Source organism: Oncorhynchus clarkii, chromosome 2, assembly GCF_045791955.1.
Source record: "Oncorhynchus clarkii lewisi isolate Uvic-CL-2024 chromosome 2, UVic_Ocla_1.0, whole genome shotgun sequence".
Lineage (NCBI taxonomy): Eukaryota > Metazoa > Chordata > Actinopteri > Salmoniformes > Salmonidae > Oncorhynchus > Oncorhynchus clarkii.
In genome coordinates, this window is record NC_092148.1 from 79,706,610 (window position 1) to 79,724,233 (window position 17,624).

General features: G+C 39.5%; 1 protein-coding gene across 1 annotated transcript in view; it reads left to right on the forward strand.

Annotated features, from left to right (window-relative positions):
* Nucleotides 1–202: 202 nt before the first annotated feature.
* LOC139382699 (polypeptide N-acetylgalactosaminyltransferase 18-like) overlaps nt 203–17,624 on the forward strand; it is an 83,762-nt gene continuing 66,340 nt past the window's right edge. Inside the window, exon 1 of the mRNA XM_071126800.1 lies at nt 203–793. Coding sequence (XP_070982901.1) covers nt 553–793 — 241 coding nt within the window. The 5' untranslated portion in view covers nt 203–552. The remainder of the gene's footprint in view (nt 794–17,624) is intronic.

Sequence of the window (17,624 nt, forward strand, 5' to 3'; positions counted from 1 at the left end):
ATAAAGACAAGAACCTTTACAAAAATCGCAGTCAATTATTGATGAAATTGTATTATTACGGTATTGAGACATTATCTTTACCCACACACCAGACAGACAGACACACACACACACACACCTGTTCCACACTTCAATGGAATTCCAACGGGTCGATGTGCTTGACTCAGGTGATCTATAAAGCTCACGGCACCTTCCCCTATTTGAAGGACGAGATAATTGTGGAGAACACGCGTCCCACGCTCCAATTGGATTGTGTAATGATCGGATATGCAGTGTACATTTCCAGAGGATTTCATTGGCCGCCTGCGCTGTGCCTCAGATTAATTTGTAGCAGCGGCTTTCAGGTGGTGCCCAGTATATGCAGTACTGAACATTGCATCTACAAATTTACGTTTCTGTGTTAGCGTTGCTGTCAGTCTCCGCTGATGGAAGGCTTTAGCCCTTTGCTGCAATGTTATAATCCTGCACTGAAGCTACCGTTTTGTCATTGAGTTTTGTAAGCATTTTCTATTGTGGTTGTATGCGCACTGGACCGTATGGAGGGATGTCGCGATGATGGTCTGCTCTAGGAGAACCAAAACTTTGGTGTCGACATGCGTTATTTTGAGTGGCATGACCAATATTGTCTGTCTTCTCTACGTCGGCTGGATCACTAATTATGTGGCCAATGTGAACACCAAAGTCCCAGAGCCCGAACTGGAGAGGAAGTTTGAAGATGACAACAAGGGAGAAACTCTGAAGATTATAGAGCGACTGGACCGACTGGAAAATGTGGTCAACCAACATATCCAAGGTTAGCCTATTCATAGACACGAACTTCCTTTAGCGCATATGGACGATAGTATATTTTGGCAGGGGAGTTTTGTTAAAATCCCCGACGCTTGTTCTAGACTAAATGTTAACATGCATCGCTTGCGGTAAGGTTTTGGAAACACAAGGAACGTATATTTCATATCAGCGATAAATAATTTCCAAAAAACAAAGGTTAAATTATAACACACAGGGCCATAACCAGGGTTTGAGTTTTAGTGAGGTCCAAAGGGGTGGGGGTACTACTACTAATAATAATATATATTTTTAGTTGAAGCTCATTTACTGCAATTCTATAAAATATATATATTTTTAATGTTATTTGGACAAGAGCAAAAACAAGAAATTACCCTAGCCATCATCACCTTGGCTGATGTAGGTTCATTCACCTCAGTCGTTCTACAAACACAGGACTAGGACTAAATTGTCATACTTGAGTAAAAGTCACCCAGGAAAAAAAATGTTTGAGAAAAAAACGAAAACTATTTGGTTTTAAATATACTTAAGTATCAAAAGTAAAAACGTAATTTCTACTTCCATATATTAAGCAAACCAGACAGCATAATTGTTTTACTTATGTTTGGATAGCCAGGAACACACTCCGGCATCATTTACAAACTAAGCATTTATGTTTAGTGAGTCTGCCAGGGATGTTCTCTTGATACTTGGTCTGTCCTGCGAAACATTCAAAATGAAATGAGTACTTTTGGGTGTCAGGGAAAATGTACGGAGTGAAAAGTAGATTATTTCCTTTAGGAATGTAAGTGAAGTAAAAGTTGTCAAAAAATATAAATAGTCAAGTACAGATACCCCCCCCCAAAAAAATAAAAATAAAATACTGAAGTAGTACTTTAATGTTTTTTTTACTTAAGTACTTTACCCCACTAGTTATAACACTGAAAGAGGGGAAATCTGAGAAATTATTCACATTTACATTACACGTAGCATTGGTGACTTTTAGAACTGTATTGATTGCATTTTAATGTAGGCTTATAGGGAATATAGGCCATGTGGAGATGTTCATATTGAAACATGGCTGCTTTTTTAAAGTTCCTAGCTTGTTTGATAAGATTAGTACATATTTTCTCAGGGGATCCCACATGGTACACCGACTCCAAGTTTAGGAACCACTGTACTAACCTCTCTCTGTGCTTGCTTCCTCTCTCTGTTTACTCTGCTTCCTCCTGCATGCATTGCAGCCTGCCTCAGCCTCACCACTGAGCACCACATTACTGTCTGTCTCAGTAGCCTACTCTCTGTAAAGCAAAGTTATTATGAGAACTATTTGGTTTTAAATATACTTAAGTATCAAAAGTAAAAATTTAATTTCTACTTCCATATATTAAGCAAACCAGACAGCATAATTGTTTTACTTATGTTTGGATAGCCAGGAACACACTCCGGCATCATTTACAAACTAAGCATTTGTGTTTAGTGCTAAGGCAATATTTTATTTGTTTGTAATTTTTACCCCCTTTTTCTCCCCAATTTCGTTTAATAAGATCTTGTCTCATTGCTGCACCTCCCCAACGGGCACGGGAGAGGCGACGGTCGAGTCATGCGTCCTCTGAAACATGACCCACAAAGCCCCACTTCTTAACAACCACTCGCTTAACCTGGAAGCCAGACAGCTGCACCAATGTGTCGGCGGAAACCCCGTTCAACTGACGACCGAAATCAGCCTACAGGCGCCTGGCTCGCCACAAGGAGTCACTAGAGCGTGATGAGCCATGTAAAGCCCCCCCCTGGCCAAACCCTCCCCTAACCCGGACAGTTGTACAGTGTTTCCTCCAACACATACATGCGGCTGGCTTCCAGGTTAAGCGGGCAGTGTGTTAAGAAGCAGTGCGGCTTGGCAGGGTCGTGTTATGGAGGACGCATGGCTCTCGACCTTTGCCTCTCCCGAGTCCGTACGGCAGTTGCAGCGATGGGACGAGACTGTAACAACCAATTGGAGATCATGATTTTTTTATTTTTATAATGACAACAGAAATAATAGTTATTAGTATGTATTTCATGTCAACAGCTGATCTGAGGGAAAACAATATGGAGTAAACTGGATTTTTTCCCCCCTCCCCTGATCTCTTAACAAGACAATCGAGAAAGCTGCTGGAATATTCTCTAAATAATCATGTTATAGAAATGTAATGATATTGAACTCAAAAGATGCCTAACCATTGAACAGAGCAGTAGCTTATCTGGAATATACTCGAAATAATCATGTTTCACTAATTATTTACATAAAAATGTACTTTTGTAGTTTACTGAAGAAAGACCTAGTACTACATTACCTGTAAACAATAGTGAATTATTACAAAATGTACAGTCATTCATCTCATATAGTAAATGTTTTACATACAATTCAGGGATGGCCACAATTGCTCTTGAAGAGCTGCAGGGTTATGCAGGCTTTCTTGTTCAAGCCCAGTTCTACCATACCTGATTCTACCTGTCAAGATATGGATGAACAGCTGAGGTCTTGATGAACAGCTGAGTGGTAGAATCAGGTGTGGTAGTGCTGGGCTTGAAAAAAAAAAAAGGCTGCATAATCCTGTGGCTTGTCAATAGCAAATTTGGTAACTCCTGGTACAAACACTGTGACAAATGACAAACTGCTGAGAAAAACCTGTAAAATTCAAAGTCATTAGACTAGTACAAAACACTTTCTAAAGAATGCATATTTACAAATCTGACATTGCATAGGTGCTTTAAATCCTTCAGCTACCAATGTTCTTAGTAATGCTGTACACAGCTGTCCAACTCCAGTAAAATCCCCACATTTTGTAAATGGCAGTATAAATTTGAAAACAGATAGGATTACGCACAGATTTGGAACAGCCCGTGCATAAGTGCTACTGATAGTGTGCGAAGTAATGTGTGCACATGAATAAACGTAAGTCGTTTGTCAGCGCCACATGGGGCAGCTTGACAAATTTCTCAAATGACAGAGGCACCTGAAAAGGAGGAATGTTTACAACCTGTACAACTTATCGCATGCATTTGTACTGTAAGGATGGCATGCATCTGACGGATGAGGGCAACAACGTCTTTCTTGAGAGTTTGAGAGCTGGTCTCTTTACCGTTCGCACTAGTACATGTCACACTCCCTGTTTCTTGCCACTTGGCAATGCCCAACAAACCCAAGGGCTCTTTTAAGAGACACCTAATTAATTAAAATAAGCACTCAACTGGTGCGCCTGTGTGTCGGGAAAGGCAGGGTGGTGTAAAATAACAATAGGAAATAGAATGGTCGAAATATCCACTTCAGTAGGCGAACCCAGAGCAGTGACGCTACGACCCCTGTTATAGATACGTCAACTTGACACTACTTAGATGGACAGTCTGGTGATGACAGCATGCGTTCGTTGCAAAAATGTTTTTGTTAATTAACTCAGTACTGGTGGAACGTTTTTCTCTTCCTTGGTAAGAAATGTAAAGTCTAAAACAGTTGATGGGTTAAACGGTTTAATTCATCACATAGCTAACCAAGTTGGCAAGCATGACATTTTCTTTTGACTGCGCACAGGTCTCGCAAGCAATGATCCTTATGTTGTTTTACCTGGATGCTTGTGTGCAATCCGCACCCCTGCTACTTTATACTTGTGGATGGAAAATTCAGGTTTTCGGTAACACATTGAAAAGTAACTTGTGTTCTAATGACAAGAAGAAAATGTAATTGACAGAGGGAGCAAGCGTACTGAATGAATGCATAAATTAAGGGCTAGAATTTGCGCTGGATCTTCTAACCACGATGTATCTGTTCTGGTGTGCGTGTATTATAAATTAGCAACGTGACCGTTTTTCCAAACCTCCCGGAATTTGGTGTATCTAACTGGCTATAATAGCAAACATGGACTTTCGCTATCTTATTTGTTTTAGCACCGAATACAGCAGTTTACACAGCTGACTTCAGACCTATGAAAATACTTCCATAGCAAAATATACCTAGCTAGCTAGTTACCTACCTTTTGCTTCTAGTGTTGCACGGTATATCGACGCTTCGTTACTTTTTCGATACTAGTACATGAAGATGGTTTGGTAATAGAATGTGTTACTTTCGGCACTTCTGTCTAATGTGTCTCACGGATCAAGCCTGTCTATTAGCTCAGCCGACCCCTCCACTTACTCGTTGCTATCCTGCACTGGGAGTCTGGGATGCATCATGTTAGCTCCCCACTCATGATGCAGTGAAGTTAAAACACTTTAATAATGTGACACTGCATGTAGAAATGTTAAAACTGTTAATTGCTGTTTGCAAAACAATGTCCATAGACTACAGTGGATGAAGATGCAAGTAGCTTCCAGCTTTGTAGGCAAACTTTCCTTGCTAGCTGACAGATAAAGCTAACATCAATTCACTACCCTAGTACTTTGTTTGTTATAAACCATAATGCAAAATGTGCTGATTTCAAAGCTGATTGCCTTCAAAAACTTTATTAATTCACTTATTTGGTCTCTCTCCCCCATTGCCTCCATGAACTGACTGCCTCGTGAATGAGAGCGCACATTTTTCTTTTGTTGATCAGTACAATAAAATAAGTCCCAAATCGAAGGGAAACGGATTGCTTGACATTTGTAGCTCCTTGAAATTAGCTAAAACAAGCGAAATAATGCAATGCATGTGCACACCTATTGAATATGCATTCACCTGTATTGTGGTTAGACCTATGTTACGTCTTGATTTATCCACTATATCAATATAGATTTACCTTTCAAATAAGTTATTACCATTATGCAGTTAACTTGGTAAAAACAAATTCAAATTGTTTGTATAATTGAGTCATTAATGCATACATGGCTGTTGGAAAAATGTAAAAATATCTAGAAATGTAATGATATTGAACTCAAAAGATGCCTAACTATTGAACAGAGCAGTAGCTTATCTGTCTGGATCAAATGGCATTCTGTGACTGGCCAATATGCCTTCTTATTTTGCCCTGGTATCATGTTGGTATCAAGTATTGCGATACTTAACCTGGTATCAAAGTCAAAATTCTGGTATCGTGAAAACACTATTTGCTTCTCATCCAACTGGTGTAACCTAGCTAGCTACATCTGCTAGCCTTCTACTAGCTAGCTGCTACTGTTGCGCAGCAACCAAGTTGCACGTGGTGTTAGAACTCCGAGATTTAGCTGAAAAGATGTTAGCATTGTCAGAAATGCTACAAAAAGTTAGTACATGGTTGTTTTTTTTATTGGGCAGAAATGTGCATGTGAGACCGGTAAATGGTGAATTTGAATAAAAATCTGTTGTACCTACAAGCTTATTCAGTCCACATGGATCTAAGTCTAATGGTCACCTTATGGACACTGTAGCCTTGTTTAATCCGACATCTAGATTTTGAGAGGTTTGGGCCAAAATCATTCTGACCACCCTAATGCTTACGAACCTGTCAAAAAATCTGTAATAGTGGTTCTTGTTAACGTTTGGACGGATCATGATGAGGGGAGTGTGTTGTACCTCCACGTTGATTAGCAAATTTTCATAGACATCGGTGTCATATTGGCTTACAGATGATGGCAGGGAGATTTAAATTTAACATTGAGCTCTAACCAATGCATACTATACCGGAGAAACTATGATTCAGGAAATAATGTACTCAGGGATTTCTGGATCAAAAATGGGCTTAGGTGGTGGGCATGGCACGGCGTGCGGTCTGTGCGGCTGAATTTTAAAGAATTGTTTTGGACCTCATCTTGGCGGTGTAGAGAAATTGTTGCATTTTTAAGCCAATTTCCTGCAATCCTTCTAATTTCTCCATGGAGCTGAGAGACATTTTTGCTGTTTTGAAGCAAATTTCCTGCAATTCAATGCATTTTGCCATGGCTAGTGCCATGGTCATTTGCTCAAACATAATAACAAATTCTATACCTGCTAAATTCATTGTTTTTTGGGAATTTTCAATTCTCCCTCACTGTCTAGCTTTTATTTAGGTGATTTGTTAGTTCTCAAAGATTATCTTTTTAAATCTGTAGGTCCATTATCTTTTCTACATACTTTATCTGGTTTTAGTCGTTTTAAAGTTTACACTGAAAACGGTTTTCCATCCTGAAAATGTGTTTAAATTTAGGTGACCTACTATAAAATAAAATGTAATCAAAACTATTCCATGTAATGTGATTATCAATCTTAACCACATCATGTTAAATTCAAAGTATTTTATATTGTCCTGTCCAGGTACAGTTAAAGGAGTTAAGCAATGCTTTAAACACCATGCTAAAAGAGGATTAATAGTTTACACTAATAAAACATGATGGACATATACAAATAGCTAGGAACTAGTGCACTTCACACTGGAGGTCAGGGTGCAGAGTGACTCAAATGCTGGTGGTGAGCTGATGAGTAAATTTAGCACTTGGAGCATTTGGCAAGTACTCCCATAGATGCACCCCTGTAGCTGGTGCTATGTTATGTTCTTGTGAATGGGTCTGTTTATGTTGTCAATGATATCTGTTAGCAGGGAGCTGAGGAGAACACTTGACAAACTGTGGGACCTTAAAATACCTTTAATGCCTATAGCCTAATTCTCCCCAAAATGTGTAGGTCTATGTCCAATTTTGCCTTTTATGATAAAACGAGAGATGCCATGGAGTTTCACATCTTTGCAGTAGACTATAGGGTGTGTTGGCTCTCGTGTGTGTGTGTGAGTGAATGTTCATCAAACATTCAGTACATGACTGCAGTTGTGCTTTATGTGTACAGTAGAAGAAATGTCAGGTCTTGCATTAGAAGGTTAAGAATGTTTCCTATTAGATAACACCCAACCCTGTTCCCAAGGCAAGCTGACAGGGAACGTTGAGGCTCGCGCCAAATGATTAAAATGCAGAAGGGTCCTCTCAGCTGCTGGATTGGCCCTCACTAGACCTATAACGCTCATCTTTTAATTAAAGATAAGAGGGACTGCCACTGCAGTTGATCCAGAACCCCCCCCTTGGGAGGTTCATAATGGACTCATCCTCCATAGGAGACAGTCAGTAGCATTTTGGAGTTATGACCCACTCCACACCCACCTCCTCCAGAGTAGGGGGGAGGATTCCTCGTGCATAAAGTATGCATGTCTCACTCTTACCTAAGCAATGTGTCACCAAGTTTGTAAAAAAAAATAGTGTGTAAAAAAAACCCATCAACAATAACCTTCAGTCATTGCATTTTCATCTCTTATCAAAATGAGTAAATAAATTTTCTCATTAATATTGTATTTTTCAAATTATCATTCTCAACTTTTGTATATTGTCCCATAAAATAATCTGTACTCTTAATTTTTTGTTTCCCCACGACCCCACTAACAGTCACAACCTCAACTTTGAATACCACTGCTGTGGAACATACATCAGAGCAGACTGTGCATATTTTTTTCATACGTGCTGTATCTAAGAACTAGTTGTTTTTTTACCAGTGTAATAGTATATATATACACACACACACATATATACAATTTTGGTGATACAGTTAATGTGACAGCTTTCATAAAGTAATCATAAACTTAACAAAGTAATCATTGCGTAAGGCGAAAGCACACTTTTTATGAAACCAGACCACACAGATCAGGGCATCTACATTTCGCATGGTCCCTTCCTCCAGTTTGTAAGATAAGTGTCAGTGCCTTCTGCCTGAGAGGGGCTTATTTCCTCAGAATCCATTAAAAGCAGGGAGTCCGGTTTTCACGCTTGTCTGAAATGTCTGATTACATTGTCATCTGAGAAGAATGACACGGTGCGGCAGCCTGCTCCGAGTTTGTATCCTGTGACGAGGCAGTGCTTTACTTTATTTTATTCATTTTTTAAATATTTAGTGAGGCAAGTCAGAACAAATTCTTATTTACAATGACGGCCTACCCCGACCAAACCCTCCCCTAACCCGGATGATTGTGCCAATTGTACGCCGCCCTATGGGACTCCCGATCACGTCCGGTTGTGATACAGCCAGGGATTGAACCAGGATCTGTAGTGACACCTCTAACACTGAGATGCAGTGCCTTAGACCGCTGCGCCACTCGGGCTTGAAGCAGATGAGGACATTTCAATTACCAGCACATCCTCCCTTATTGAGTCTGACATAAACTGATCTTAGTTCAATTCACTCTGTTGGTCCAGATTTAGCAGAGGTCGCCCTGGAAACGCTCTGGCCATAGTTACCACACTGATGACTCGCTCTTGCAGCACACATTATTCCTCAGGTTTCAAGTGCCACTTGCAAACATTCCATTCAATTACTACCGCAATATGCCTAGAATGAACTATCTAGAAAATGACCGTCTCTCACCAACATTTTAGTTGCCCATGGATTCATTACAACAGTAGTGAGAGCTTAAAAATGAAATGGGAGATTGAGTATTATAAACTGTAGGTAAAAGTGACTGAGGAAAAAGGGGGGAGCAACAGGAAAGCAGCTGATCGTTTGTTGTGTCTTCATGGAGAATAATGCTGCATCGAGCAGAAATGATGTTTTCTTTTTCATTCCATTTCCTCACTCCTACTCCTTGAAGGGATCAGCATGGTGTTGGAATACTATGACAATCTTATCAGGGCTTTTTACATTCATCACTTTCAAGTGCGCTGCAGTGCCAGTAATTTATTTTGGGTCAGCTCATTATGTCTCTTGCTTGACTTGTGTAATTTTAATGTGCCTGAGGAAGATCTTTGCTACTTTGCCTTGTTTTTCAATGCATTTGTATGGTTGCTTTAAGATGACACACAACACCCTTTCACATCATTTCATTCTCCTGGAGCCTTTGATTGGAAACTGAAAAGAAGTCATAATCACAAAGGAGATGGAATCTGTAGAAAGGGAATGCTGTGGTACTTGAAATAGAAGGCCTATGTTTTGAAAGGTCTTGATTTGGCTGTACAGAGAGCATTTTTCAAAAGAAAATAAGTACCATCTTTATATCAGTGCTGTGAAATAATTTGGTATTATTTATCGACCCTGCCAAAGTTCTATCAAAATCCTTTTCCAGCCACCACAGTCATAGACTGTTCTCTCTGCTACCACACGACGAGCGGTACCAGAGCGCCAAGTCTAGGTCCAAGAGGCTTCTAAAAAGGTCCTACCCCTAAGCCATGAGACTCCTGAGCATCTAATCAAATGGCTACCTATACTATTTGCATTGCCCCCCCCCCCCCCTACGCTGCTGCTCTCTGTTTATCATCTATGCATAGTCACTTTAATAAGTCTACCTACGTGTACATTTTACCTCGACTAACCGCTGCCCCCGCACATTGACTCTGTACCGGTACCTCCTGTATGTAGCCTCGCTATTGTTATTTTACTGCTGCTCTTGAATTGTTTATTTTATTTCTTATTTTTTTAGGTATTTTTCTTACAAGCCCTTAACCAACAATGCAGTTAAGTAAGAATTTCACTGTAAGGCCTATAAATGTCTACACTTGTTGTATTCGGTGCCTGTGACAATTTTTTTTATTTGGTACTTTTAATGATATGACCCATTTTTATACATGTACATAGAAATCCTTTAGGATTGCACATTCAGCAAGTCACAAGCAGAGGATGTTCCTTTTGATTCCATTTTCCCTTTCACTTTTGTTTTCTGTATCATTTACGTTTCACAGATCATAGGTAGATCACAAAAGCTATGTATAGGTCGTGATTTTCTCAAATAGTTTGATACAAATGTAAAAAAATATTTCAAACATTGTTCATCCCCTTTTAAGTTTCTATGTGAGAATTGCCAGAACATTCTGAGGTACCAGAAGGAGTAGAAAATATTTTTGGTGTGATATTGCCCTTGAATAGATAGATCTGTATTTCCTATTGAGCTGGGACTTAGATTACCTCATTCCCAGCTGTTAATGAGGAGAGGGGGTTTGTTAGATTGTGAGACCAGATGATACGCTATGTTTTCCACTTGTAGGCAACAGGAAATACAAAGGAAGAGTGGGATATCAAGGCCGTTCCCTGTTAATCTCGCTTGATTGGTCTATGATTATATAGATTATGATGCGAGTGCATCCCTCCACATTAAGGTTGACACCGATCCGACTGAATCCAGTGATTACAAGCAGCTAGGAGAAATGTAAAGTTCAATCTTGTTTCTAGCAAAGTTTTTCTCTCATTACAAATATGAAATGCCTTGTGATGGGATTTGAGAAGTAAAGGTTATAAGGGAACTGTTAATTTCCTCCATTGATGTGTACATTAAAATTCCGTTCTCCTTTAGAGCTCAGTGATCAAATTAGGCTCTCACAGCTGGATATACTGCTGAATATGCACAATCAAAAGATCATAAAACACGTGTCATTTTTGACTAGATGGATTTCACAGTAGATTATGTTGGGGTAATCTGGCTGTGAGATGCAGATGTGCTCAGCAAGGGAGGCTTTGCTATAGATGCCCCCAGCCTGTCAACTGTGAATGTTGCTTGATTTGAAAGAGAACTAGGCCGTGAACCATTTGATTCCATTGAAGCTGTTTTTAGTCGTTAATGCTAGTAACTCCCCATGGTTTTATTATATTCTAACCGTGAATGGCAAATAAACCAGGAGGAGGTTTTTAATGGGTGTTATGCTTCTGTTCTAAGCTCTCACATGCTCTCTCTGGCTCTGTAGCTGAGGCTAAGGCTTTTCTCTTTGCAGTGTACTAGATAAATCTGCCTGTCCACCCATCTATGCTGCACTGCACTGATTATTGACATTAATCCCCATAGTTAAAAAATACATTTTAAAAATAACTTGATGTTTCACAGCCAGAGACAGTAGATGATTGTTTTGTCCAAAGATATGGAGCGTTTTCTGAGAAGTCATTCTGTAAATCGTGAAGAATCCAAGTTCCCAGCTCAACAGACTATGTTAATAGAAGTCTCTCTCGCTGCTAAATGAAATAGTTTCTAATTTTCCAATGGCAATGAAGTATTTTTCTATGCCCACAAACTACCCAGGACCACCAGAGGAATGATTTGCTTATTCACTGTGTAAGGCAGCATATAAAATACAAAGCAAAATTCTATAAATTAGATTCTCTGACCTTTAGGGCAAGCAGAGGATTACTTATTTTTATACTGCCAGTATACCAAAATACTACATTTTAAAATGTTTCTATGAGAACATTTGTTCTACAGAAAAGTAATTGCAGAAAAGCATTCACTGGCTGGAACTTGCATTCTATTGTGGTCAATGAGAGGCTGTCTAGAGGGAGAGTTCAAAGCCACATGCCCAGAGTGTGAATGAGTACCATGGGGACTGGATGGTCAGATTATCTATTGACCCATGGCAGCTCCTTGATGATGACAACCTTTCCTTGTTCTGAGCCTCTCCTTGGGGGTTGGGCTCCAATGTCCCTGCTGTGACAGACTGTGCTGTGTGGAATTAGTAGATTATGATGTTAGATCTGGCAAACAAACTGACATTGTGTATAGTTAATGGTTTCTTTGAATGGGATTATTGTTTAAGATGTAATTTTCCATCTGTTAAGATTTAACTTAATTGATTAGTTAGTTCATTGATCTTAGGTGTTCAATTGTGCCTTCCATTTGACATGAACAATGTTGTATGGTGCTTCGTACTTCCTGTATGTATGTCCTGTATGTCAGGTCTCTTCTGAGCTCAGACAAACCAGCCTGTGACTGTCAAGCTGTGACAGTAAGCACATTGACAATAGGAGGGGAAGAGGTCTGTTTTGGTTCACTCAGCATCCCACCATAAGTCAAGTTCAGCGTGGTTGAAAAATAGTAATTTCTGTGTATGAAAAGAAAAATCCACTTATTCTGAGAGAGCCAGATTAATCATCTGAGTCTCATGAACACACCATCCTGCTCCTCCTGCTGTCATGACTTCTACCACAGATTGTGAGGGTGAAACTGCTATTATATATGGTTCACAGATGAAGCCCAAACAGCACAGGGCTATAATAATTACCATATTCTCTCCTGGATTATAGTATTAACATTGTAATTAGAAGCAATGGGATGTAACTCCAGATTAATTAGGCAAACAGAGAGAGCCTGTGTGGAGTGCTAGATAAACCTGTGAGAAGTGCGAGAGTTCTCATCTCTAAGACTCATCAGGGATAAGTAGCAGCGTACAGACCGGGATAAAGTCGAGAGGAACAAAGCAAATGACTAAACAAACACGCACGCACACACCCACATGCCTACCTACTCTCGCCCACACCAGTCTCAATGTCAACAGTGAAGAGGTGACTCTGGGATGCTGGCCTTCTAGGCAGAGTTGCAAAGAAAAAGCCATATCTCAGACTGGCCAATAAAAATAAAATATTAAGATGGGCAAAAGAAAACACACTGGACAGAGGAACTCTGCCTAGAAGGCCAGAATCCAGGAGTCGCCTCTTCACTGTTGACATTGAGACAGGTGTTTTGCGGGTACGATTTAATGAAGCTGCCAGTTGAGGACTGTGTTTCTCAAACTAGACACTCAAATGTACTTGTCCTCTTGGTCAGTTGTGCACCGGGGCCTCCCACTCCTCTTCTGGTTAGGGCCAGTTTTCACTGTTCTGTGAAGGGAGTAGTACAGTGTTGTACGAGATCTTCAGTTTCTTGGCAATTTCTCACATGGATTAGCTTTCATTTCTCAGAACAAGAATAGACTGACGAGTTTCATTAGAAAGTTCTTTGTCTCTAGCCATTTTGAGCCTGTAATTGAACCCGCAAATACTGATGCTCCAGATACTCAACTAGTCTAAAGAAGGCCAGTTTTATTGCTTTTTTAATCAGTACAACAGTTTTCAGCTGTGCTAACGTAATTGCAAAAGGGTTTTCTAATGATCAATTAGCCTTTTAAAATGATAAACTTGGATTAGCTAACACAACATGCCATTGGAACACAGGAGTGATGGTTGCTGATAATGGGCCTATGTAGATATTCCATTACAAATCAGCCATTTCCAGCTACAATAGTATTTTACAACATTAACAATGTCTACACTGTATTTCTGATCAATTTGTTTTAATGGACAAAAAAATTGTTTTTCTTTCAGAAACAAGTACATTTCTAAGTGACCCCAAACTTTTGAACGGTAGTGTAAATTCTCCCTGTAATTCTCCTTTGTTGTAACGGCGCAACAAGCAACCTTGTTTCAGAAAAATATGTATAATACTATACATCCTCCAATATGTATAATCAGTTACATCATCCAATTAATATGCTATTGTACGACTGGGTTAGATGTATGACACTATGCATCCTATAATTCGTCTCATTTTGTACGACTGCTATTCCATTCATAATGTAACGTAATATGTCATACTAAATGGAGGGTCACAGATTTACATACAGACTAATACGAATTGCTCTGAGAACACATTGCAATATATTACGAGGTAGCTTTGACAGCTTATTTTTCTGTAACGGATGGAGACCAGGTTAGTAGAGCCGTCGGTGAATAGATGAGTTCGAGAGCTACTCTGTTCTACACAGGATATAGCACAGAGAGAATGAGATGTCCTTGGTCAAGTAGGAGTGCCTACTATAGGCTAATAGCCAAAGAAGGATTATTTTCCATTACCATTACATTTTCAGACCTGTTTTTGTGGATTGTTTTGTTTTCCAGGAGCTTCTAATGAGACATGGCTCATAGCATCACAAGATTGTGCGGTTTGATTTCCTACCGAGAGAATCCCAAAGGCGCTATCATTATTCCATGTATACAGTAGTGATAGCGCGCCTTAAGAGCAACATCCAAAATATTGTATTCTATGCTGTGTACTGCTCCCATGAATGCATACAGTGTATTTGGACAAGATAATGAGTAAAACAAATATATTGGACATTTATGCTAATCTAATTTGTCTTACTGGAATCAAAAACAATTCTGGCGATGCCTTCAAGAGACCCTTTTTACCCTCCACAAATGAAGAAATAATTGCCTGTGACATGTTTTGAATTGCTGCAGAATTGTATTTGTCCCTGGAGTGGCTTGAGTCAGCCTTTACCCTGTTAAGGAAAATATTCATCTAACCACAAGAAAATGCATAGAAAGTACACACCCCCTTTAACTTTTTTCACATTTTGCTGCCTTAAAGAAACAGGAAGTGTGCGGCGACTCCCCCCCATTTCTCCAGTTTTGTCTCTAGCACTTTCACAAATCAGCTTTGGGTGTGCGGTAGATTCTGCCTATTACCTGCCTTAAAATTAAGACTAAAAAAGGATTACATTTTTTCCCTACAGCCTACACAACCTACTCCATATTTTCAAAGTTAAAGAAAGTTACAGAACATTGGCGAAATTAAGAGAAACGGAAGACAAGTCTCCACCGCACTGAGCTTAATACTTTGGTGGAAGCACCATTTGGCAGCCATTACAGCTGTGAATCATTTTTATTACGATTCTACCAACTTTGCACAACTCTTAGGGCAACATACAGTACACTGAGTGTACAAAACATTAGGAACAGCTTCCTAATATTGAGTTGCACCTAATTTTGCCCTCAGAACAGCTTGAATTCGTTGGGGGCATGGACTCTACAGGGTGTCGAATGTGGGAAGCATGTTCACACCATTCTTAATACACACAGGAAACTGTTGAGCATGAAAAACACAGCAGCTTTGCAGTTCTTCAATCAATCAAATGTATTTATAAGTCCTTTTTACATTAGCAGATGTTACTAAGTGCTTATATAGACACCCAGCCTAAAACCCTAAACAGCAAGCAATGCAGATGTAGAAGCATGTTCTTGACACACTCAAACTGGTGTACCCTGGCACCTACTACCATACCCAGTTCAAAGGTACATAAATATTTTGTCTTCACCCTCTGAATGGCACACATGTCTCAAGGCTTAAAAAACCTTATTTAGCCTGTCTCCTCCACTTCATCTACACTGATTTTGAAGTGGATTTAACAGGTGACATCAATAAGGGATCATAGACTGACCAGGTGAACCCAAGTGAAAGCTACGTAATGGAAAGAGCAGTTCCTAATGTTTTGTACACACACTGTATATGCATATTTTTTGTCAAAATTGATAAGGCTCAGTACATTTGGTTGGGAGTCATTGATGGACAGCAATATTCAAACCTTGTCTCCGATTTTCAAGCAAATTTCAGTTATGACAGACTAGACTACTCAGGAAGTTTTAACACCTATTGGAAACCCATTCTGGTGAGTCTTTGGCATACATTGTTTTGCAATTATCTTGCTGAAAAATACAACTTTATTCCAGGGTTAGGTTTTCAGAAGACTTGAGCTTTTCTCTTTTCATATTTATTTTGATCCTGACAAGCTCACCAGTCCCTGCCGACGACAAGCATACCCGTAACATGATGCGTGCACCACAATACTTGAAAATACAAAGTATCCCTATCCATCAATGATCCCCAACCCAGTTAACTGAGCCTGAGCAATTTTGACAAAAATGATGGATATATGTTGCCCTAAGAGGTGCAAAGTCGGTAGAATCTTAACAAAAATGATTCACAGCTGTGATGGGTGCCAAAGGTGCTTCCACCAAGTATTAACTTGAGGGTGGAGACTTATCCAATTATGATATTTCAGCTTACATTTTTTTTTATTTGGAAAATGTTCTATAACATATAAGGGGTACAAATATATTGTTCAAAACAAGCTGTTCACGTACTACTCTGCCCCTCAGTGACTGCTACAGGCCTAGTGTATAGGCCGTGTGAACAATGCTTGGATTGTTTTGCCAGCTATTTGCTATGAGGGAGAACTGCCCCAATGAAATTTATGCAATAAAATCCTGTGATTAAAACAGCAAAAAGTAAATGGACCGTCCTGCAGCATTCAAATGTGCTTTCAGAACTTCTTCGCACCAGGCAGCTTACTTCTGCACATGAGACTAGATCTGTTCTATCAGGTACAGATGGAGCTAAAACAAATTGTAATTGAATAATCACAACAGTCATGGGAGCCTGGGACATGATAAACCGGATATCTACATCCAACAAGAGTCGAAAGACAGAGGGATACGCTAGCCAGACCCTTCTCATTGCGGCTCTTGTAGGACAAAAAAAAAATGACGGTGGCTGGCCAATTGGATTGTTTCCCCCCCATGTTGTTAATCGGTTTTTACTGTAGGTGCTGGGGTTCTGTGGACTAACACCTGGTTTTATGCTGTTTATCACAAAGCATGATACAATTAATTAGCCAGCTAGAGTAATTTTGATAAATAGTTTTGTAGATTTTTTTTGGGGGGGGGTCAAAATAACCAGTTATCTACCTTTTTTATAACCAGCTAGCTGTTAGTTTGCTAGCTAATTAGCTCCCATGTCAATTTTAAGTCTTTCTAAACTAATATCTGACTAACTAAGAAATATGAAGTAATTTCAGAATGAAAGTTAACTGGTTAGCGCATCATGCTTTGTGACATTATGTTAGCTAGCTAGCTAGCCCAGTTAGATCATGTGTGTTCACTTGTTTCAGCATGCTTGTTGCATTGTCCCTGGTGCGTTCTTTCATGAGCTGGCTGCTCGATATAAATAGCAGTGGTTGAAAAAGTACCCAATTGTCATACTTAAGTAAAAGTAAAGATACCTTCTTAATAGAAAATCAACAAAAAATTAAAATTAAAATTAACTCAAGTAAAAGTGAGTTACCTAGTAAAATACTACATGAGTAGGAATCTAAAAGTATTTGGTTTTAAATATACAACCACCCGAGCCACTGCCTGTTCACCCCCCTATCATCTAGAAGGCGAGGTCAGTACAGGTGCATCAAAGCTGGGACCGAGAGACAGAAGCTGTTTTTATCTCAAGGCCATCAGACTGTTAAACAGCCATCACGAACATTGAGTGGCTGCTGCCAACATACTGACTCATCTCTAGCCACTTTAATAATTACAAATTATTGGATGTAATAAATGTATCACTAGCCACTTTAAACAA